This window comes from Apodemus sylvaticus, chromosome 11 (assembly GCF_947179515.1).
Source record: "Apodemus sylvaticus chromosome 11, mApoSyl1.1, whole genome shotgun sequence".
NCBI classification, from domain to species: domain Eukaryota; kingdom Metazoa; phylum Chordata; class Mammalia; order Rodentia; family Muridae; genus Apodemus; species Apodemus sylvaticus.
In genome coordinates this window covers 4,922,812-4,947,839 of record NC_067482.1, presented here as the reverse complement: position 1 = coordinate 4,947,839, position 25,028 = coordinate 4,922,812, and the positions used below count along the sequence as shown (strand labels likewise).

Here is a 25,028-nt window from a genome sequence, read left to right as displayed (position 1 = left end):
ACACTGTTTTATAAATGTAATGAGAAATCAGATATATTAAGGTTTCATCGCCTTGTTTATATCCATGGTGTTCTCCTTCATTAGCAGTTCAATTACATTATTAGAGAAACCTGCAGGTGTAAAAACTCCAATACAGTAAGCCATATAAAATTTGCAAAGTAATATAAAAATATAAAAAACAAAGGTAAATTTTGACATTACTTATATTAACAAGAACTTTATGCATTGTGAGTAGGATGATTTATTCCCAATGAAGCTGGAAACTGAATTAACCATAAAATTATATCAAGTTCAACAAAACAAAGTGGGGAAAACATAACAACATATCTTCTAAATTTCTTGGGAGAGTGTGAAGTACAATGTATCTGTCAGTATCTTTAGTAATTGATGCCTAAAGCTACTATATAGGATATAGATAGAGAGAGATAAAAATATAGATATAGATAGATATAAAAACATGCCTGTGCTATATAACTATGAAAGGTAAAATAACAAAGAAAATGTATCCAAATTGCATTCACACAGTTTGAATTTTTGTTTTCCAGATACATGTGTGATATTTTCATAAAGTTTCGATTCAAGTTTCTCAAACGTTATGAACATCCACTATGACGAAACTTAACCACCTTACTATAAGTACACAAGTAACATCTGATTTATTGTGAACTATTTGCTTATTAGTAAGTTTTAGATGCATATTCATTATATGTTCAAAGTGTATACTTTTTGTAATAACTCAGATGTATAAGATGCAGTGGCAGATCTGAATTTTAGTGCCAATAGTCCTGTGCTTGAAATAGTACTATTAGTTATGGAATTGTTTCTATGTATTCTATATTAAAGAATGCCCTGAAAACAGAAACAGAGGTGTAGGCATTGGTGGGAATTTAATACTCAATATCCTTAAAGCTCTACTTAATTACACTGTTGCTTTTAAAGAAATCTTTGAGAACACATGAAGATTTCTTCAGAAGAATATCTGGATCAGCATGTAAATAAAAATTACCTTCCATGTCTTCTAGAATTTTGAGAATGTTCTTCATCATTGTAGTCTTCCCAATAATAGCCTAAAACACAGTACCAGAAAATGTATATCATTGGAGTTTAGCCAAAATTTAAGGTACAATCTTCAGTGAACCTTAGAACAATGTCTGATTCATTCACCTAATTCTTCTTCTTTTTCAATAGAAATTATAGAAGAGCATCAACAAGAAAAAAAGAAGCAAGCAAAAAGACAAACAAACAAACATACAAATCAAACAAAATGGTTACCCTCTTATCTTAAAAAGGAAAACAATATTAGGAGTCTTACGTATAGCAGTGAGGTTGCTGTAGGTCTCCTGCATCACATCTTCATAGAGACTCTTCTGGGAGGGATCCAGCAAAGCCCATTCTTCCCGAGAAAAATTTACACGCACATCCTCATAGGTCACTGCATTCTAAAACATCCCATAAATGTGTGTAAAAGAAAGCATGGTGATCACATATTGAAGATATATTTCATTCACAGTGTATTCAAATTATTGCCCATTTTCATCCCCACATCCAACAGAGGGCTAATTTCTAAAATATATAAAGAACTCAAGAAACTAATCATCAAAAAAACCAAACGACCCAATCAAAAAATGGGGTACAGAACTAAACTAAGATTTCGCAACTGAGAACTCTCGAATGGCTGAGACACACCTAAAGCAATGATCAAAGTCCTTAGTGATCAGAGAACTGCAAACCAAAACAACCCTGAGATTCCACCTTACACCAATTAGAATGGCTAAGATCAAATCCTCAGGTGACAACACATGTTGGAGAGGATGGGGAGAAAGAGGACCACTCCTCCATTGCTGGGGAGATTGCAAACTCACAGAACCACTCTGGAAATCAATCTGGAGGATCCTCAGAAAATTGGAAATAGATCTACCTGAACACCCTTCTATATCACTCTTGGGTATATACCCAGAAGATGCCCCCACCATGGCACAGGAGCATGTATTCCACTATGTTCACAGTGGCCTTATTTGTGATAGCCAGAAGCTGGAAACAACCAAGATGTCCCATGACAGAAGAATGGATACAGCAAATGTGTATCCATTTACACAATGTATTCCATTTACACAATGGAATACTACTAGATTATTAAGAACGAGGACATCCTGAGTTTTGCAAACAAATGGATGGAACTAGAAAATATCCTAAGTGAGGTAACTAAGAAGAAAAAGGGACATTCAAGGTATGCTTTAACTAATAAGTAGATGCTGGCCAAAAAGAAAAAAAAAGTACAGAGTACCCAAAATACAGTCCATAGAACTCAAAAACGTAAACAAGTTTAAGTGCCCAAGTGAACATACCTCAGTCCCACTCTGGAGGGAGAAGAAAACAGGCACGAGAAGGGAGATAGAGAGGTGGCTGGGAAAGAAAATGGATGGGGAAAGAAATGGGAAGGGAGTGTGAGGGGAGAGGGAAACCTGATCTGGTGTTGAGTGAGTGAAAAGGACAGAAGCACTGACGGCCAGATGCAAGAATGTAAAGAGGCAACCTCGGGAGGTAGGAGGTTGGGGGGAACCTCCAGAATGCCTCCAGGTTAGGACCTTAAACCTAAACCTAACCCTAACCCAAAGACCTGGGACATGAGAGACTCTCAGGACTCAAAGGGAGGGACCTTGGATGAAATACCTAACAGTAGGGAGAGGACAGTTATAGAGACCACCTCCAACAGGAAGACAGGGCATAAACGAGGGAGAGGGGGGGCCATCCCGCAGTCAGAACTCTGACCCATAATTTTTCCTGTCTGAAAGAATTACAGGAAGGGAAATAGAGAGGAACCTGGGGCAAAGAAGGTTCAGTGACAGGCCCAAAGTGGGATACAGCTCAATGGGAGGTCCCAAGGCCGACACTATAACTGAGATTATGGAGAGCTCACAGAAAGGGACCAAGCATGACCATACCCTGGAAGACCCAACAAGCAGCTGAAAGAGTCAGATGCAGATATTCGCACCCAACCAATGGACAGGAGCATCTGAGCCATGTTGCTGAATTAGGGAAGGCTGAAAGAAGCTGAGGAGAAGAGCAATCTTGTAGGAGGACCAAGAGTCTCAATTAATAGGGAACCCCAAGATCTCTAAAACACAGGAACACCAAACAGGCAGCATTCACCAGCTGATGTGAGGCAGCCAACACACATAGAGGACCGCCTGGTCTGTGTCCATTGTTCATTCAGTGATGTACTTAACCCTCAAGAGACTGGAAGTCCCAGAGAGATTGTAGGTCAGGTTGGGTGGGGGCGGGGGTGGGGACATCCATGTGGAGTCTGGAGAGTGAGGAGGAGTATGGGATGTGGAATAGTAGGAGGGTGCAGGTGGGGATAAAATATGGAGTGGAAAAATTAATTAATACAAAAGGAAAAATATAAAAGAGACCAGCAAACAGATTAACAAAACAAAGCACAAACTGTAGATATACTATGGATGATTACTAACTACAAAAAGCAATGAACAAATGATAAGATGGCCATTTTTGCTATGGGAATCCAATCTAGACATGAGCTTCTTTTTAAATCTTCAATTTCTTTCTTCTGGATTTCAAGTTCGTTTCATAAAAATCTTAAACTTGCTTGGTTAGAGTCATACCAAGATATATTATATAGCCGGGCTATTGAAAAGGGTGTTGTTTCCCTTAATACATTCTCAGCCCAATTATCATTTGTATGAAGGAGGACTACTGACTTCTTTGAGTCATATTTATATTCAACCACTTGTCTGAAGGTTTATATCAATTACAGGAATTCTCTGGTACAAATTTGGAGTCACTTATTTATAGTCTCTTACCATTAAAAATAGTGATACTTTGACATCCTCCTTTCAAATTTGTATCCTCTTGATTTCCTTTAGTTGTTTTATTACTCTGGTTAGAATTTAAATGTCTATATTGAATACACAGGGAGAGGTGGGAAGCATTGTCTTGTCCCTGATTTTAGGAGAATTGCTTTAACGCTCATTTAGCTTGATGAGGAATATTGGCTTGCTTTATATTGCACTGATTTTGTTTAGGTTTTTGCCCTTTATCTCTGATTTCTCTAATATGCTTAACATGAAGGCATTTTGGATTATATCAAATGTTCTTACAGTATATAATACGATAAACAAGATAAACAAAACAATTCTGAGATTCCATTTTATACCAGCCAGAATGGGTAAGTTCATAAGCTAAAGAAATAGCACATTCTGGCAAGGAAGTGGAGAAACTGGACCAACTCTTGTATTCTGTAGCTGCCTGCAGCTCCTGTGAGCTGGGTTCCTGGAAGAGAAGCTGAAGGATGGATGGGGACAGAAGGAGGATGGAAACGGATGAGGGATGGAAGGAGGCCAGGATGATAGTTTACTGATAGAGGCATAAACTTTAAAGGTGGCCAGACCATTTAACAGTTTGGGAAAGCCCCTTCCTCGGACTCAGGGCTGAGTTCCAGGGAAGTCCTCAGGCGTCCTTGGCTTCACTGTTCAGGCAGTTGGGTGGGTCACCTGCTTAAATCAGGATTTCATAGTCCTGGAGGAGCAACGAACTTCACCTTCATTCTGAGCACTCACTCCACCCTAGGTGGAGCAGCATCCTGACTAGCAAGGGAATCTGTGCTCAACAAAGGCTGGGAGAAGTTCACCTTGACCAATGTACTCCTACCAAGTTCCAACAATATGGCTCTGTACACAAATCTTCATTGTTGGTTGGAATGCAAACTTAGAAAATCACTGTGAAAATCAATTTGTCACCTTCGTAGAAAACTGAGAAGAATACTACCTCAAGACCCAGCAATATTACTCTTTGGTACATATGGCAAAGATGCTCCAACATCCCACTAAGACCCTTGGAGAACTATGTTCATAGCAACTTTAAACATAAAAGCTAGGAACTGGAAACAACCCATATGTTCCTTGAGTGAATAATGAATAAAGGAAACATCTACAAAATGGAATACTATTTAGGTATGGAAAACAAAGATATCATGAGTTTTGCAGGCAAATGGGTGGAACTTGATAATATCTTCCTTAGGGAGACTACCCAGTCTCAAATTGCTGTGCATGGTACATACACATTTATAAGTAAATATTAGCCTAAAATAGATACCATATACTCCACAGATCCAAAAAGTTAATAACCAGAAAGAAGATCCAAGTGAGGATGTTTGAATCTCACCAAGAAGGGGAAATATAGTAGTCATAACAGCCAGATGGAGGTGAAAGGATAGAAAATAATACAGCCTAACTCTAATGACCCCAAGAAGTCAGAAGTTTAAAATGCTATCTTGCTTTGTTAGAAGCTAGATAAAAGGTCACATTCCAGAGCCCACCCTTTGTTTAGAGCTAGCAGAAAGGCCTTGAATAGGTGATCCTGGCTCTATAAGGTAACTGGAAATGTGCTAAGCTTATCTTGCTTCTGTAAACTTACGCCATTACCCCTATGCAGGAGCTCACACAGCTATAGACATTCAAGAAAATAGGAAACTAATTGGTCCACTGAGCGCAGGCTCTGATAATTTAAACTGATTGGCCTAAAAACTATGGAGTGGTACAAATCAATTGGCTCGCATTTCGCGGGCTCTCCATGCTAAGAAATGATTGGCTTGTGATTCGCGGGCTTTGTCATAAACTTATAAAAGCTGTAGCAATTCGGCACTTGGGGTCCACAGTCCTCCAGCCCTGTGCGGTGTACGGCTGTGGAACCCAGAATTCTCGAATAAAGAAACCCTCATGTTACTGCATCGAGACCGATTGTTGCGAGTGATTTGGGTGTCGCCTTCCAGAGCATGGGTTGCTGGGGCACCCTCGGTTTTTGGGGTCTTACATTTTTTTGGTGCATGGGCTGGGAAGTGTGACTTTCCTTCACATGCAAGAACCAACTCGGAGGTAAAGGGGATCCCCTCTGGAATATGTGTGTGCCAGCTGATGTCTGTGTCCTGAGTGTCTGTAATGCTCTGTTTTCTGTATCTGAGGAGACGCGCATTTTCAGTGGACAGCAGCTGTCCTCTTGGGTTCGTAAGAACCAGAGGACTGTGGTGAGGAGACGTGCTCTGTACCACAGGCTGCGACTCGGGGAGACGTTCCCGGGTGTTTTGGGGGAACTCCACAAACCCTGGAAGATTCCCGACTGTATGTCAGAAAGGACACGGTAGTTCTACTGAATTGGAGAACTTATATGCCCTCCCGGCCGTCTGGTTTTCTGATCTGGGTCTGTCCATCTCAGTGGAGGTGAATACTTGTCAGTTTTGTGTGTCTTTCTCTACAGTTTGACCACTAGACAGGTGCTGCGGTTTGTTTTCTGTCTGTCTTACTGTGTGTCAAAGTCTAAGCCTATAAGCCTTTCTGAAAATTTCAGTTTTGCTTGCAAGCTTCTGGTGTGGTACGTTCGACTGGCAGCTGCTAGAGTCAAGACCGTGAGGGTCTGGAGGAAGCTTGAGACCCGGGAGAGAGCTGAATAAGGCTCTCTTCCATCTGTAAACAGCAAGTCAGTAATGGTGGAAGCCATGCTTTGCTGAAATCTGTTTTACCTGATCCCTGCTATGTGTGCAGGGACGCCTGGTGTCGGAAACTAAGCCCCTCTAGGGGCAAATTGTGTGATTTTCCTAGCTCTGTGTTCTTGAATCTAGAGGTCTGAGGGTGGCAGGGTCAGGCTGTCTATGTGGTGTTGTTCTGTATTGTGTTTTGTGTTCTTGGACTTAGAAGGATGATATTATTTTGACTTTGACTAAAAAGCAACTCTGTGACACCAAAATCAGGTCACATGACATTCAATGTGGCAGGTGCGAGAATTTACCGATGGTTTATTTCTTTTATATTAAATTGTTTAAATTATTATAATCAATGTGATGTTAAACTTTGTGACTATATTGTTCCTCTGTGAGAGAGGGCAAAACAAGGGAGACCTCCAGAAGACTGGATTTTATAATATTAAATGAAAAATCTGTCTTTGTGATACTAAAATCCTGTTTTGAGATTTATATTACAGAAAATACCACTCCCGTTCATATCTCAACATCCATATTTAGCTTGAAGAAATTGTCTTTCTAGAGAACATAAAATGGTCAGATTTAAAATGGGGAGAAAATAAAATTAATTATATAGCGATAATTTCATTTGATAAAAATCTTTATAATTGTTATTAAGTTCAATGCATAAATTCTTATTTGATACAGATTTTATTTTGATACAAAATCAAGGTTTTCATTGGTATAAATACTAAAAATTTGACTGGATTTACACCCAGTTCTTTGCTGTTATTATTATAGATCTGAAATGTTTAAGCCTGTGAGTTTAGGGCCAAATAGAAATATAAGTCTCTGAGTTTATTGTTAGGGTGTTTTCTAGGTTTTAATCAGAAAGAGCTGAAGATAGTTTAACAGACAACAGTCCACATTACTTTACATAGATAGTTGGTTTTCAAAAACGTCAAAACCCCATGGAATATGATGTTTAAGTCTTAGAAGCTGTGTTAAGCTTTCTATATATTTTCAGTTAATAGTGGTCACTCTTAGATTTCTGATGGGGTTGAAGATTGGTAGTCTCATAGACAGCCCAAGCTGTTTAATCTTGAGAAAGCTGATATAGACATAAATAAATAATTTTCAGGTGACATAAAGTTTAAATCCAAGACATGAGTCAATTCTTCCAATGTTAATTCTGAAGTGTTAATTCTGACAGTCTTTTAAGATAATACAGATGAAAAGGTTCTGTTTAATTAACAGGGATGATAAACTAGGTGTTATGTCTATCTTATAGTTTATAATTTACAAAATGGTAATAATTATGCTCAATTGATATTTAGAAAGGACCACAGAGTGGAGCAGGAAAGGACCTGAGACCACCTATCCTGATACCATGGTAGCTCTCTCATTAAGGGCATATTTCCCAAGAGACTGATCAATCTCTTTGAAACTGTTTTATTTGTAATACAGGAAGCCAAAAAGAATACCCCCTCAGACAAAAGGTAAGAGGCACCTGAAGGACCAACACCAGACTCCACTGGCAGGTCTCAAGGGCATGGCAGCCCACAAATTTGACCAAGGTATGTAAGGTTAAGCAGGGACCAGATGAGTCACCTGCAGCTTTTCTAGAGCAGCTCATAGAGGCATTCTGCCAATATACATGCTATGAATCCAGGGGCTCAGAATATAAAGCTACTATGACAATGGCTCTTATAGACAGGGCTAGTAGAGATATCAGGAAAAAGCTTCAGAGGCTAGAGGGATTTGGTGCAGGTTGCTGAGAAGGTCTATAGAAAGATTTAATAGTGTAGGTTATTGAGAAAGTCTGTAGAGAGATTTAGTACAGTTTGCTAACACAGGGAGACAGAGGAGGAGAAGAAATGGAGAAAAAGAAAGAAAATGACAGAGAAGGAAGGAAGCTGCAGAGAATCCTGGCTATAATAGTTAGAAAAAGCAGAAAAGGGAGACAGAAAAGGACCAGTGTGCATACTATAAAGAAAGAGGCCACTGAGCCAGAGTGTGTCCTAAGAAATAGAAGCCGGGAGCAGGAATTCCCAGGTCTTGGGAAAAGTGCCCCCAAATGACAAACCCAGGTGTTAGCCCTGGGTGAAGACAGTGACTAGGGGAGATGGGTTTTCTGACCACCTCCCCGAACCCAAGATAACTATGGGAGTGAAAGAGAAACCCACTCAGTTCTTGGTAGACACAGGGGCTCAACACTTGGTCTTCTAAGCCAATGGCGCTGTTTCCAAGAAAAGATCTTGGATCCAAGAAGCCCCTGGCACCAAACTGTATTCATGGACTACCCGAAGAACAGCAGACCTAGGGATGGGATGAGTAGCCCATTCATTTAGGGTCACCCCAGACTGTTCCTACTCTCTGTTGGAGTAAGACATACTCTCCAAAATGGGAGGGGGCAGATATGCTTCCTGCCCAACGGGCTGCAGCTTACTGACCCAAAAAGAGAGACTGGCCCCTGCTGAAAGTTGCTACAGACTGGAGCAGTTTTCTCCATGATGGAAGCAGGTGCTGTTATGGTGGACGGCACAAATGTCATCTGGGTAGAAGAATCTTTACCTCCTGGCATGTCAACACAGAAAGTAGAGCTTGTTGCCCTCCCCAAGACCTTGAAACTTGGAACCAGCAAGAAAATCAACATCTACACGGATAACAGGTATGCCTTTGCCACAGCCCATGACCACAGGGATATATGCCAAGAGGACTGCTCACATCAGAGGAAACCAACAGGAAATCTTGGACCTCTTAGATGTCCTAATGAAGTCAGCCACTATGAGTATTCATTCCCCAGGATGTGCAAAGGGAAAAGACTCAATGGGCAATAGCCAGGCAGAGCAAGTGGCTCCAGGAAGGGATATGCAGGAGCCTATACTGATTATGGGTCTATAAGAGACACCCATTGGGAAATGGGACAAAATTAAGGAACAGCCTCACTTAAAAAAAGGACTGAGATTGCTAGCCTACCAACTATTACCAAGAGAGGGTGCACACAAGAAGGGAGAACTATACTCCCCAGAAAGTAAGTCAAGGACTCACTAGGCCAAATGCACAGATGGACTCATTTAGGGGACTTAAAAAAAACTGTCCAGGCAGATAAGGGACCAAACATATATTTATGACTCAGGTTTTAGGCTAGAGAGATAATTAATAGAACAGTGTAAGATATGCCAGCAAGTAAATGCATATGCAGTAAAGGGTAAACAGGGCAAAAGACCTAGAAGAAAACAGCCTAGAGTATATTAAGAGATTTTATAAAAGCTACGGCAGGAGAATATGGTTATAAAATATCTTATAGCATTTATAGATACTTTTATCTAGATGAGTTGAAGCAGGAAAAAGCTGCCAAGGTTAGAAGAAATTTTTCCAAGTTTCAAAGTGCCCAAGGTAATTAGATCAGACAATGGTTCTGTTTTTGTTTCTAAGGTAAGTCAAAAATTGACAGATATATTGGGGACTAATTGGAAACATTACTGGATGTACTGTCCCCAGGGCTCAAGGCAGGTAGAGAGAATAAACAAAACGCTATGAGAGACCTTAACTAAACTGACCTTGGAGACTGGCTCAAGCTGGGTGGTGCCTCTCCCCTTGTTTCTGAACAGCCCCTACCATTTTAACCTGACTCCCTAGAGATGCTCTTTGATACCCCAACCCCTTTGGTGTCCACTGGGCCCTCCCAGGAGGTGTCCCACAATATGAGATTTGCCTTAAATGCTCCAGGCATGCCAGAGACTCCTCACTGCTTCCAGATAGGTGACTGGATCTGTATAATCTGTACCCAAATTGACCACAGAGACTGGTGTTAATGATTAGATAGCTCTCCTCCCCTTTGTGCTCTTCAGGCTTTTGTTCTCTAGGCTCAAGGCCCTCAAGTGGGTGAGGCAGCAAGTGTAGAAGCAGCACCGGGAGGCCTACTCAAGAAAAAGAGACTTGTAAGTCCCACATCACTTCCAATTTGAAGATTCCGTCTATGTTAGATGCCACTGCGCAGACCCTTACCTTGTACTCTTGACCACCCTGCTTTCTGCTTTGATGAGACCCTTTGTAATTTTACTCCTTTTGCTTACAATTGGAACCTGTGTGATTAACGGGTTAATAGTTTTTATTAGGGAACGAATAAGTACTGTGCAGATTCTTATGCTATGCCAACAATATCAGAGATTTAGGGCAGGACAATCCAGAATAGATAGAGTCAGAGATTTAGCTCTATAGTTCTAAGATTAGAACTATTAACAAGAGAAGAACCGGGGAATGAAAGGATAGAAAATAATACAGCCTAAATCTAATGACCCCAAGAAGTCAGAGACTTAGAAAACAGCTCTAGCCTAGAGACATAGATCAGTACTAAAATGCAAGCATCAGTAGGATTTTCACAAGGAAATAGCCAAATTAGCTACTATATATTAATAGACAATGGAAATAAAGGAATACTGCTCAGTTGTTGTGGACTTATGCTTTGATAAATAAAAATAATAGTCCATCCAAGCACTCTGGGAGGCAGTGGCAGGCAGCTTTCTGAGTTCGAGGCCATCCTGGTCTACAGAGTGAGTTCCAGGACAGCCAGGGCTATAGTCTTGGAAAAAAACAAATCCAAACAACAACAACAAAAATCCAGTTTCATTTATTTAGAAGATAGCTATATTGAGGAAAAATACAACATTACTAAAAAATCAATAACATTTAGCATACCAATCAGTGGCAAGAACCTCCTTTAAATACCAACTTAGAAAGAAGCACTTAATGAGTAAGTTTCTCAGGCAGGAGCTTCTGGCTCCTTAAATAGACAGACCTTCAGAGGTTCAGCTAATCCAAAACCAACTGTAGAAGAAAGAAAAGAAAAGAAAGAAAAGAAAAGAAAAGAGAGAGAGAGAAGGAAAGAAAAAAAGAAAAGAAAAGAAAGAAAGAAAGAAGAGAAGAGAAGAGAAAAGAAAAGAAAAAAGAAAAGAAAAGAAATGAAGACAAAAAGAGAGGAAAAGCAGGGTCAGTTCTTTGAAGAAATCCCTGCTGCATCAAAAAGTGGCCCTTCAACACAAGCCAGATTCCCAGACTAGACATAGTTTCCTAGCTAGGCATGGGGATAAATTCTTTGGAGAAGGTGCTCAGGCTGGCCTAACTCATACTGGACAGAAAAGCAAATATCTGTGACACCAACAACTTCCCAGAGAATAGCAGGGTCAACATCTCTTGTAGCATCTAAGGGTTATACATCAAGGTGATGAAATGTAAAACAATATTCCATTGAAGTGAACCTTAATAAACAAGTTGATATGGCTATTTTACTATCTAGAAAAATAGACATCAAGTAAAAATTAATTAAAAGCAATGCAATTCATCAGGAAAAAACAAATCCAAAAGAAACGTATTTCAATATTTACAATACAACACCTCATGAATGATTCTCCAAAACTGATCAAATAATTGAACACATTTTCAGCCTATCTTTATAAAAGCAGCACATCAACAACAACAACAAAAAAAAACAACCAGTTTCCATCTCTGCCCAAAGTGGATCCTGTGCCAGAGTGCTATACAGACAAATACCACCAGGAGAGAGCTGGTCTCCCTGAAGTGACAACACACCTCTGAGCACAGGTAAGACCATTACTTCTGTTCAAATTCCTGGCCCAAGAGAAACCCTTCCAGAGCCATCAGGACACAGGAACCAAGGAGCAGCCAGGCACAGGATCCTTCTGGTTTCTGTCTACACCCCAGAGCTGACAATGTGCACATCTCTCCATATCAAATTCCTTCCTGAACAAACTGGTCTCCCAGGAGTACTCACACAGGCTGGAAGGAGGGACCAGCCATAGTTAGAGACAGAAAGACCAGCTAAGACCAGAGATAAAAGCAGATGGCAAAAGACAAGGGCAAGAACAGACACAACAGAAACCAAGGTAACTTGGCATCATCAGAACTCAGTTATCCCACTACAGTAAACACTGGATAGCCCAACACACCAGAAAAGCAAGGCTCTGACATCTCATGATGATGATAGAGGACTTTAAGAAGGACATAAATAACTCACTTAAAGAAATAAAGGAGAACAGAGACAAATGGATAGAAGCAATTAAAGAGGAAAAACAAAAATCCCTTAAAGAACCCAAGAAAAACACAAACAAACAGGTGAAGGAATTGAACAATGACATCCAGCATCTAAAAATGGAAACAGAAACAATAAAGAAAAAACAGAGAGACAACACTGAAGATAGAAGACCTAGGAAAGAGATCAGGAGTCATAGATACAAGAATCACCAACAGAATACAAGAGATAGAAGAGAGAATCTCAGGTGCAGAAGATAACCGTAGAAAACATAGACACAACAGTCTAAGAAAATGCAAAATATAAAAAGCTCACAAACCAAAACATGCAGGAAATCCAGAACACAATGAGAGGACCAAAACTAAGGATTATATGTAGAGAAGGGAGTGAAGATTCCCAAATTAAAGGGCCAGTGAGTATCTTCAACAAAATGATAAAAGAAAATTTCCTGAACCTAATGAAAAAGATGCCCATAAAAATACCAGAAGCCTACAAATCTCCAAATAGACTGCCAGAAAAGAAATTCCTCCTGACCCATAATAATAATTTAAAAAATTCACAAACTGAAGAGAGAATATTAAAAGGAGTAAGGGAAAATGGTCAAACACCACATAAAGGCAGGCCAATCACAATTACACCAGACTTCTCCAAAGACAGTAGGAAAGCTAGAAGATCCTGGGAAGATCTCTTACAGACTTTAGGAAAACACAAATGCCAGCTAAGACTATTACACCCAGTAAAACTCTCAATTACCCTAGATGGAGAAACCAAGATTGTCCATGACAAAATCAAATTTACACAGTATCTTTCCATAAATCCAGCCCTACACAGGATAATAGATGGAAAACACAAACAGAAGGAGGGAAACTACACCCTAGAAAAAGCAAGAAATTTTCTTTCAACAAACCAGAATAAAGAGAGCCACACACACTGAAAAAGAACAACAACAACAAAATAACAGGAAGCAACAATCCCTATTTCTTAATATCTCTTAGCAGCAATGGCCCCAATTCCAAAATAAAAAAACATAAAATAAGAGACTGGATTTGTACACAGGACCCAGGATTTTGTTGCATGCAGGAAACACACCTCAGTGTCAAAGATAAACAGTACCTACAGTAAAGGAGTGGAAAACAATTTTCAAAGCAAGTGGTCTCAAGAAACAAGCTGGTGTCACCATTTTAACATCGGATAAAATCGAATTTCAACCACCAGTTAACTAAAAGGATAAGGAAGGATGCATCATACTGATCAAAAGAAAAATCTGCCAAGAAGCACTCTGAATTCTAAACATATATGCTCCAAATGCAAGGGCAACAACATTCACAAAAGAAACTTTACTAAAGCTCAAAGCACACATTATACCTCACACAATAATAGTGGGAGACTTCAACATCCCACTCTACTAAACACAAATGCAGTTAGTGAAACAAAGAAAAGTTATAGACAGAATGGATTTAACAGATATCTGTAGAACATTCCATCCTAAATCAAAAGAATATACCTTCTTCTCAGCACCTCAAGGTACCTTCTCCAAAATTGATAACATAGTCACAAATCAGACCTCAACAGATATAAGAAGACTGAAATGATCCCAGGCACTCTATCAGATCTTGAAGGTTTAAGGCTGGTCGTCAATAGCAACAAAAACAACAGAAAGCCCATATACACATGAAAGCTAAACAATGCTCTACTCAATGATAACTGGGTCAAAGTAAAAAATAAAGAAATAAAAGACTATTTTAGAATTTAATGACAATGACAGTACAACATTCCCAAACTTATAGGACCAAATAGAAGTAGTACTTAGAGGAAAACCCATAGAGCTGAGTGTCTCCAAAAAGAAACCGGAGCAAGCATACATTAGCAGCTAAAAACTCTAGAACAAAAGAAAGCAAATACACCCAAGGGGAGTAGATGATGGGAAATAGTCAATCTCACAGCTGAAATCAGCCAAGTAGAAATAAAAAGAACCATACAAAGAATCAACAAAACCAGGAGCTTGTTCTTTGAGAAAATAAACCAGATAGATATAACTTTAGCCAGACAAACCCCTGGGAAACACACACAGAAATGAAAGGAATATATAACACCATAAACTGAGGAAATCAAAAAAAATCATATCTTAATACAAAGGCCTATGCTCAACAAAACTGGAAAAACTGGATGAAATAGACAATTTTCTAGACAGATACCAAACATCAAAGTTAAATGAGGATCAGATGAACCATCTAAACAGTCCCCAAACCCCTAAAGAAATGGAAACAGTCATTAAAAGTCTCCCAGGACTAGGTAAGTTTAGCGCAGAATTCTATCAGACCTTCAAAGAAGAACTAATACCAATACTCTTCAAACTACTCCACAAGAGAGAAACAGAAGGAACACTATTCAATTTGTTCTATGATCACAGTTGTACTTATACCAAAACCATGCAACCCTCCCTCCACCCACCACCCACCCACCCCACCCCCCCACCCCCCCACCCCCGCAAAAAAAAGAAATAGAACTTCAGACCAATTTCATGTATGGATATTGATGGAAAAATACTCAATATAATTCTCACAAACTAAATCCAAGAACACATCAAAAAGATCATTTACCATGATCAAGCAAAGGAATGCAGGGATGGTTCAATATATAGAAATCTATCAACATAATCCACTACATAAACAAAATCAAGGAGGGCGGGGACATGATCATTGCATTAGATTCAATCAGCTGAAAAAGCATTTGAGAAAATTCAGCATCACTTCATATTAAAAGTCTTGGAAAGATCAGAAATTCAAGGTCCATAAGTAAATATAGTAAAAGCAATATAGAGCAAACCAGTAGCCAACATCAAACTAAATGGAAAGAAACTTGAAGCATTCCCACTAAAATCAGGGACTAGACTAGGCTGTCCTCTATCTCTCTATCTATTCAATATAGTACTTGAAGTTCTAGCCAGAACAATTAGACAACAAAGGGGGGTTAAAGGGATACAAATTGTTAAGGAAGAAGTCAAAAATATCACCATTTGCAGAAGATATAATAGTATAATTAAGTGGCCCCAAAAACTCCACCAGAGAACTACAGCTGATAAATACCTTCAGTAAAGTGGCCAGACATAAAATTAAAACAATCAAACAAATCAGTAGCCTTACTCTACTCAAAGCATAAACAGGCTGAGAAAGAAATTAGGGAAACGGCACCCTTCACAATAGTGACAAACTGTATAAAATATGTTGGTGTGACTCTAACCAAACAAGTAAAAGATCTGTATGACAAGAAAGTTAAATCTCTAAAGAAAGAAACCAAAGAAGAACTCTAAAGATGGAAACATCTCCCAGGCTCGGGGACTGGCAGGATTAATATAGTAAAAATGGCCAGCTTGCTGAAAGCAATCTATAGATTCAATGCAATCCCCATCAAAATTCCAAATCAATTTATCATAGAGACAGAAAGAGCAATTTTCAAATTCATTTAGAATAAGAAAAAACCCAGGATACCAAAAACTATTCTCAACAATGGAAGAATTTTTGGGGGAAGCAGTATTCCTGATCTCAACCTGTACTACAGAAGAAGTGATGAAAATTGCATATTATTGATAAGGTGACAGGCATGTAGATCAATAGAATAGAATTGAAGACCCAGGACTGATCCCACATACCTATGGTCACTTGATCTTTGACAAAGGAGCTAAAACCATCCAGTAGAAAAAAATACAGCATTTTCAGCCAATGGAGCTGGTTCAACTGGCAGTCAACTTGTAGAGGAATGAAAACGGATCCATTCTTCTCTCCTTACTCAAAGCTCAAGACCAAGTGGATCAAGGACCTCCACATAAAACCAGATGCACTGAATCTAATAAAAGAGAGAGAATGGGGGAAAGTCTCAAGCACATGGGCACAGGGGAAAAGTTCCTAAACAAAACACCAATGGCTTATGCTCTAAGATCAAGAATGAACAAATGGGACCTCATTAATTGCAAAGCTTCCTTAAGGTGAAGGACACTGTCAATAGGACAAAATGGCAACAAACAGATTGGGAAAAGATCAATACCAATCTCACATCTGATAGAGGCCTAATATCCAATATATACAAAAAACTCAAGAAGGTGGACCGAAGAGAAACAAATAACCCTATTAAAAATGGTGTTCAGAGCTAAACAGAGAATTCTCAATTGAGGAAACTCAAGGGCTGAGAAGCACCTAAAGAAATGTTCAACATCCTTAGACATCAAGGAAATGCAAATGAAAACAACCCTGAGATTCCACCTCACACCAGTCAGAATGGCTAAAATAAAATACTCAGTTGACCGTAGATGCTGGTGATGATGTGGAGAATATGGAATACTCCTCCACTGCTGGTGGAATTGCAAGCAGATACAACTCCTCTGGAAATAAGTCTTCAGAAAATTGGACATAGTACTTCCTCAGGACCCAGCTATCCATCATGGAAATATACCCAGAAGATACTTTAACATGTAATAAGTACACAGGCTCCACTATGTTCATAGCCACCATATTTATAATAGCCAGAAGCTGGAACCAACCAAGATGTCCCTCAACAGAGGAAGGGATCCAGAAAATGTGATACATTTCCACAATGGAATACTACTCAGCTATTAAAAATAATGCCTTTATGAAACTCACAGGCACAAATGGGTGGAAATGAAAAATATCCTAAGTGAAGTAACCCAGTCATAAAAGAACACACATGGTATGCACTCACTGATAAGTGGATATTGGCTTAGAAGCTTGGAATATCCAAGACATAATTCACATATCAAATGATGCTCAAGAAGAAGGACGAACAAAATATGGATACTCTGGGCCTTCATAGGAGGGGGAATAAAATACTCATAGGAGGAAATATGAAGAAAAAGTGTGGAACAGAGACTGAAGGAAAGGCCATCTAGAGACTGGCCCACCTGGGGGAGTGGGAGGGTGGGTGGTGGAGCACCCTCATAGATGCAGGGTGAACAGGGATAGGATAGCAGTTTTCTGAAGAGAAGAACTGGAAAGGGGAAAACATTTGAAATGTAAATAAATAAAGTATACAAAAAGAAAAACATGAAAACAACAACAACAAAAAAGGAATAGAAACAAATGAAGGCTTATGGACCCTGTGAAACTGAACAACTGTCTACTATAAATAAGTCAATATAGAAATAAAGAAATTAAAAACTTTCTACAATTCAATCAAATAGAATGCATAGCACACAAGCTTACATGACAGAAGTCACAAGTGGTGATAAGAGGATAGTTTATTCCAGTAACTGTCATATTAAAAAGGACAAAAAAAAAAAAATGAAATCTCATGCTAGAATAACAGCACACCTAAACGTGCTAGAAGAAAAAGGACTAAGCACAGAAAAAGGACAAGACAGCAAGAAACTATCCAAGTGAAAGGAGAGAGACAGAGACAGGAACAAAAAGCTGTTCTTTCAGAAAAATCAAGCCCTAAAGACATGGAAAGATTATCTAAAATAATCAACTCAAAGTGAGAAAGGACACGTAACAAAAAGCAAATGGAAAAATCCCCAAAACCAGAAAGACATGATTAAAATCCTGTACTCCGAGTTAGGCCCTGCGCCCACGACCACTGACCTTCGCTGACCAGCCGGGTGGCAAGCAGCTGCAGTTGTGCTGCGCCTTTCCTGCACGGAGGCCACTTCAGAACTCGGCCTCCCACCAGTCAGGAGAGGTGCATCCATCTTGGTTCCGAACTCCGGGGATCGGACAGACTGAGGTACACAAACATAATCCGAGGCCAACACCGCGGTGGTCTGAGCCCGACGGGCGTTGGCCTGCACCCAGGCCCTGGGCGGGTCGGGGGGCCATCGGGGTGCCAACCCAGCCAGGGGGTTTTTTTTTTTTTGGCCAGGCCTGCGCGCGCGCCGCCGCCATTTTGCCTGCAGGACGACAGAGAGCTCTGGCGGGCAGACCTGTAACAGGCATAGCCTGAGGCTAACAAAGCGAGGGTCTAGGCCCCAAAAGGCACAGGACTGACCCCAAGGACTGGGCGGCTTGGTGGGCCATCTGTGAGTCAACCAGCCCAGGGGATTGTTAGCACAGCAGACTCTCCCGGCGCTTTCAGGGAGCGCGGGCACGCACGCCCGCCATCCTAGTCACCTGGCAGACCCAATTAACAGTCATAGCCCTAGGGGAACTTTGCTCGGACCTTGGCCTCCCAGGCTTTTGCCTGGACTCAGGGACTGGGTGGCCAGGCTAACCTTGTATGCGACAGCCCGGTTGGCGGATCGGCTGCCCAGCGGAGTGAGCGGAACACAGGGGAGATCACAGCAGCATACACCATCGGCACTCCCTGGGGGTGCACACAGGCTCCATCTGGTCCACAGACACAATCTGGGGCAAGGCCTCAGGCGGAAGCCCTCAGCCCTACTCCCTCCGCTTCCGGATCCAGATCAGCCTGGGCGGCAGCACCACATCCCCAAGTCCTGCAAGTGGCTAGCTGGGCTTCCGGGAAGCCAGCTGGGAGAAGTCAGTGTGCTCCAGTGAATCCAGCGGGCCCCAGCGGGAGCCTTCGGGGGCCTGCTTTGGGATCTGAACAGCCTGGGCAGCAGCACCCTGTCTACAAGCAGTGCAGGAGGTAAGCTGTGCACCAGAGGCCAACTGGGAAGGGGCAGCTTACACTGGTGAGTCCAGCACTGACAAGACAAACTAACACCAGTGAGAACTAGATGGCAAAAGGCAAACGGAGGAACGTCACTAACAGAAATCAAGGCAATATGGCAACATCTGAACCCAATTCTCCTCTACCAACATGTCCTGGATACCCCATCACACCAGTAAAACAAGATCTGGATTTAAAATCACTGGTCATGATGCTGGTACAGGAACACATGAAGGACATACTTAAAGAAATTCAGGAGAAAATGGATCAAAAGTTAGAAGCCCTTGCAAGGGAAACACAAAAATCATTGAAAGAAATCCAGGAGAATACAAAAGCCAACAAGGAGGAAATGCAAAAAACACTTAAAGAAATACAGGAGAACTTTGGTCAACAGGCTGGGGTCATGAAAGACGAAACACAAAAATCTCTTAAAGAAATACAGGAGAACTTTGGTCAACAGGCTGAGGTCATGAAAAAGAAAACACAAAAATCTCTTAAAGAATTCCAGGAAAACACAAACATGCAAGTGAAGGAGCTAAGCAAAACCATCCAGGATCTAAAATCAGAAGTAGAAACAACTAAGAAAACTCAAAGGGAGACAACTTTGGAGATAGAAAGCCTTGGGAAGAAATCAGGGGACAGAGATGCAAATATCAACAACAGAATACAAGAGATAGAAGAAAGAATCTCAGATGCTGAAGATTCCATAGAAACCATGGACTCAACAGTTAAAGAAAATGCAAAATGCAAAAAGCTTGTAACCCAAAATATCCAGGAAATCCAGGACACAATGAGAAGACCAAACCTAAGGATTATAGGCATAGATGAGAGTGAAGATTTACAACTTAAAGGGCCAGCAAATATCTTCAATAAAATTATGGAAGAAAACTTCCCTAACCTAAAGAAAGAGATGCCCATGAATATACAAGAAGCCTACAGAACTCCAAACAGACTGGACCAGAACAGAAATACTTCCCGTCACATAATAATCAAAACACCAAATGTTCTAAACAAAGAAAGAATACTAAAGGCAGTAAGAGAAAAAGGCCAAGTAACATATAAAGGAAGACCTATCAGAATCACAGCAGACTTTTCACCTGAGACTATGAAGGCTAGAAGGTCCTGGGCAGATCTCATGCAGACTCTAAGAGAACACAAATGCCAACCAAAACTACTATATCCAGCAAAACTCTCAATCACCATAGATGGAGAAATTAAGATATTTCATGACAAAACCAAGTTTACCCAATATCTATCCACAAACCCGGCCCTAAAAAGGATAATAGGAGGACAACACCAATACAAGGAGGGAAACTTCACCCTGGAAAAAGGAAGATAGTAACCTTTCATCAAACCCAAAAGAAGATAAGCATTCAAATTTAAAAAATAACGTCAAAAATGATAGGAAGTAACAATCACTATTCCTTAATATCTCTTAACATCAATGGACTTAATGCCCCAATAAAAAGACACAGACTAACTGACTGGATACGTAAACAGGACCCTACATTTTGCTGCTTACAGGAAACACACCTCAGGGTCAAAGACAAACACCACCTTAGAGTAAAAGGCTGGAAGACAATTTTACAAGCAAATGGTCTCAGGAAACAAGCTGGAGTAGCCATTTTAATATCAGATAAAATTGACTTTCAACCCAAAGTCATCAAAAGGGACCCTGAGGGACACTTCTTGCTGGTCAAAGGAAAAATACAAAAAGAAGAACTGTCAATCCTGAACATCTATGCCCCAAATGCAAGGGCACCCTCTTTCGTAAAAGAAACTTTATTAAAACTAAAAGCACACATTGCACCTAACACAATAATTGTGGGTGACTTCAACACTGCACTTTCCTCAATGGACCGATCAGGAAAACAGAAACTAAACAGGGACACAATGAAACTAATTGAAGCTTTGGACCAATTAGATTTAACAGATATATATAGAACATTCTATCCTAAGACAAAAGAATATACCTTTTTCTCAGCACCTCATGGTACCTTCTCCAAAATCGACCATATAATTGGTCACAAGACAGACCTCAACAAATATAAGAAGATAGAACTAATCCCATGCCTCCTATCTGATCACTATGGAGTAAAAGTGGTCTTCAATAGCAACAGAAACAACAGAAAACCCACATACACGTGGAAACTGAACAATACTCTGCTCAATGATACCTTGGTCAAGGAAGAAATAAAGAAAGAAATTAAAGACTTTTTAGAACATAATGAAAATGAAAACACAATATACCCAAATCTATGGGACACAATGAAAGCAGTGCTAAGAGGAAAACTCATAGCCCTGAGTGCCTCCAAAAAGAAAATGGAGAGAGCATACATTACCAGCTTAATGACACACCTGAAAGCCCTAGAACAAAAAGAAGCTATTTCGCCCAGGAGGAGTAGAAGACAGGAAATCATCAAACTCAGGGCCGAAATCAATCAAGTAGAAACAAAGAAAACCATACAAAAAAATCAACAAAACCAGGAGCTGGTTCTTTGAGAAAATCAACAAGATAGATAAACCCTTAGCCAGACTGACCAAAGGGCACAGAGAAAGTATCCAAATTAACAAACTTAGAAATGAAAAGGGAGATATAACAACGGAAACTGAGGAAATCCAAAAAATCATCAGATCCTACTACAAGAGCCTGTACTCAACACAACTGGAGAATCTGGAGGAAATGGACAATTTCCTTGACAGATACCAAATACCAAAATTAAATCAGGACCAACTAGACCATCTAAACAGTCCCATAATGCCTAAAGAAATAGAAGGAGTCATAGAAAGTCTTCCAACCAAAAAAAGCACAGGACCAGATGGCTTCAGTGCAGAATTCTACCAGACCTTCAAAGAAGAGTTAACACCAATACTCCTCAAACTATTCCACAAAATAGAACCAGAAGGAACACTACCCAAATCCTTCTACGAAGCCACAATTATGCTGATACCAAAGCCACAAAAAGATCCAACAAAGAAAGAGAACTGCAGACCAATTTCCCTTATGAACATAGATGCAAAAATATTCAATAAAATTCTTGCCAACCGAATCCAAGAACACATCAAAACGATCATCCACCATGATCAAGTAGGCTTTATCCCGGGAATGCAGGGTTGGTTCAATATACGGAAATCCATCAATACAATCCACTACATAAACAAACTCAAAGAACAAAACCACATGGTCATTTCATTGGATGCTGAAAAAGCATTTGACAAAATTCAGCATCTCTTCATGATTAAAGTCTTGGAGAGAACAGGAATTCAAGGCCAATACCTAAACATAGTAAGAGCAATATACAGCAAACCGGTAGCCAGCATCAAACTAAATGGAAAGAAACTTGAAGCAATCCCACTGAAATCAGGGACCAGACAAGGCTGCCCCCTTTCTCCTTATCTTTTCAATATTGTACCTGAGGTACTAGCTCGGGCAATTCGACAACATAAAGAGGTCAAAGGGATACAAATTGGAAAGGAAGAAGTCAAACTATCATTATTTGCAGACGACATGATCGTCTACCTAAGTGACCCAAAGAACTCCACTAGAGAGCTCCTACAGCTGATAAACAACTTCAGCAAAGTGGCAGGTTATAAAATTAACTCCAGCAAATCAGTGGCCTTCCTATACTCAAAGGATAAGCAGGCTGAGAAAGAAATTAGGGAAATGACCCCCTTCACAATAGCCACAAACAGTATAAAGTATCTTGGGGTGACTCTTACCAAACATGTGAACGATCTGTATGACAAGAACTTCAAGACTCTGAAGAAGGAAATGGAAGAAGACCTCAAAAAATGGGAAAACCTCCCATGCTCATGGATCGGTAGAATCAATATAGTTAAAATGGCCATTTTGCCTAAAGCACTATACAGATTCAATGCAATACCCATCAAAATCCCAACTCAATTCTTCACAGAGTTAGAAAGAGCAATTATCAAATTCATCTGGAACAACAAAAAACCCAGGATAGCTAAAACTATTCTCAGCAACAAAAGAAAATCTGGGGGAATCAGTATCCCTGACCTCAAGCAATACTACAGAGCAATAGTGTTAAAAACTGCATGGTATTGGTACAGTGACAGGCAGGAGGATCAATGGAACAGGATTGAAGATCCAGAAATGAACCCACACACCTATGGCCACTTGATCCTTGACAAAGAGGCTGAAAACATCCAATGGAAAAAAGATAGCCTTTTCAACAAATGGTGCTGGTTCAACTGGAGGTCAGCATGCAGAAGAATGCGAATTGATCCATCCTTGTCTCCTTGTACTAAGCTCAAATCCAAATGGATCAAGGACCTCCACATAAAGCCAGACACTCTGAAGCTAATAGAAAAGAAACTGGGGAAGACCCTTGAGGACATCGGTACAGGGAGAAAGTTTCTGAACAGAACACCAATAGCGTATGCTCTAAGAGCAAGAATTGACAAATGGGACCTCATAAGGTTACAGAGTTTCTGTAAGGCAAAGGACACCATCAAGAGGACAGATCGGCAACCAACAAATTGGGAAAAGATCTTCACCAACCCTACATCAGATAGAGGGCTAATATCCAATATATATAAAGAACTCAAGAAGTTAGACTCCAGAAAACCGAACAACCCTATTAAAAAATGGGGTACAGAGTTAAACAAAGAATTCTCACTTGAAGAACTTCGGATGGCAGAGAAGCATCTTAAAAAATGCTCAACTTCATTAGTCATTAGGGAAATGCAAATCAAAACAACCCTAAGATTTCATCTTACACCAGTCAGAATGGCTAAGATTAAAAATTCAGGAGACAGCAGGTGTTGGAGAGGGTGTGGAGAAAGAGGAACACTCCTCCACTGCTGGTGGGGTTGCAAATTGGTACAACCACTCTGGAAATCAGTCTGGCGGTTCCTCTGAAAACTGGGCACCTCACTTCCAGAAGATCCTGCTATACCACTCCTGGGCATATATCCAGAGGATTCCCCACCATGTAATAAGGATACATGCTCTACTATGTTCATAGCAGCCCTATTTATAATTGCCAGATGCTGGAAAGAACCCAGGTATCCCTCAACAGAAGAGTGGGTGCAAAAAATGTGGTATATCTACACAATGGAGTACTATTCAGCCATTAGAAACAATGAATTCATGAAATTCTTAGGCAAATGGATGGAGCTAGAGAACATCATACTAAGTGAGGTAACCCAGACTCAAAAGGTGAATCATGGTATGCGCTCACTAATAAGTGGTTATTAACCTAGAAAACTGGAATACCCAAAACATAATTCACACATCAAATGAGATACAAGAAGAAAGGAGGAGTGGCCCCTGGTTCTGGAAAGACTCAGTGAAACAGTATTCGGCAAAACCAGAACGGGGAAGTGGGAAGGGGTGGGAGGGAGGACAGGGGAAGAGAAGGGGGCTTACGGGACTATCGGGGAGTGGGGGGGGCTAGAAAAGGGGAAATCATTTGAAATGTAAATAAATTATATCGAATTAAAAAAAATAAAAAATAAAAATTAAAAAAAATAATCCTGTACTCCATCAAATCTGAAAAGAGAAAGAAATAAATGGAATGATGAAATATTTGTTTCAATCAGATTCATTATTATATATTAAATTGACACAATATACACAGTTTAATTAGCAAAATAACTCTAGTAAAACAGAAGCTATCATTACAGAATTTGAACTAAAAATGACACAGCTGGAGAGCTGAGTTGGCAGAAGTCAACAGGATTTTAAAAGGAGATTTAAGGCCAATACTTAACAGTAGTCTACAAAGGAGAAACAGGAGGAATATTATTCAATTCCTTTTATGAAACCACAGTTACGCTTACACCAAAGCATATACAGACTCAAGAAGGAAAGACCAAATCCTTCATGAACAAATATGCAAAATATTTGATAAAATACTTGCA

The 25,028-nt window shown here is 40.1% G+C and overlaps 2 protein-coding genes across 13 annotated transcripts in view; both read right to left on the bottom strand.

Moving 5' to 3' along the window:
- LOC127696628 (zinc finger protein 431-like) overlaps positions 1–25,028 on the bottom strand; it is a 229,751-nt gene that overhangs the window by 5,407 nt on the left and 199,316 nt on the right. The window lies entirely within an intron of this gene.
- The window catches only part of LOC127696627 (zinc finger protein 431-like), a 101,897-nt gene that overhangs the window by 4,309 nt on the left and 72,560 nt on the right, over positions 1–25,028 (bottom strand). For 6 of the 12 annotated variants that reach the window (XM_052199466.1, XM_052199473.1, XM_052199475.1 and 3 more), the window contains exons 2-3: positions 1,313–1,439; positions 1,007–1,067 (exon numbers count right to left, since the gene is read on the bottom strand). The exons of 2 other annotated variants lie outside the window; for them this stretch is intronic. In XM_052199466.1, the coding sequence (XP_052055426.1) occupies positions 1,007–1,067; positions 1,313–1,439 (188 nt within the window). Of the gene's footprint in view, positions 1–1,006; positions 1,068–1,312; positions 1,440–10,480; positions 11,010–16,170; positions 16,365–18,112; positions 19,427–25,028 lie in introns of those variants that run through there. 4 more of the 12 variants (XM_052199474.1, XM_052199470.1, XM_052199471.1 and 1 more) reach the window with 4 other exon arrangements.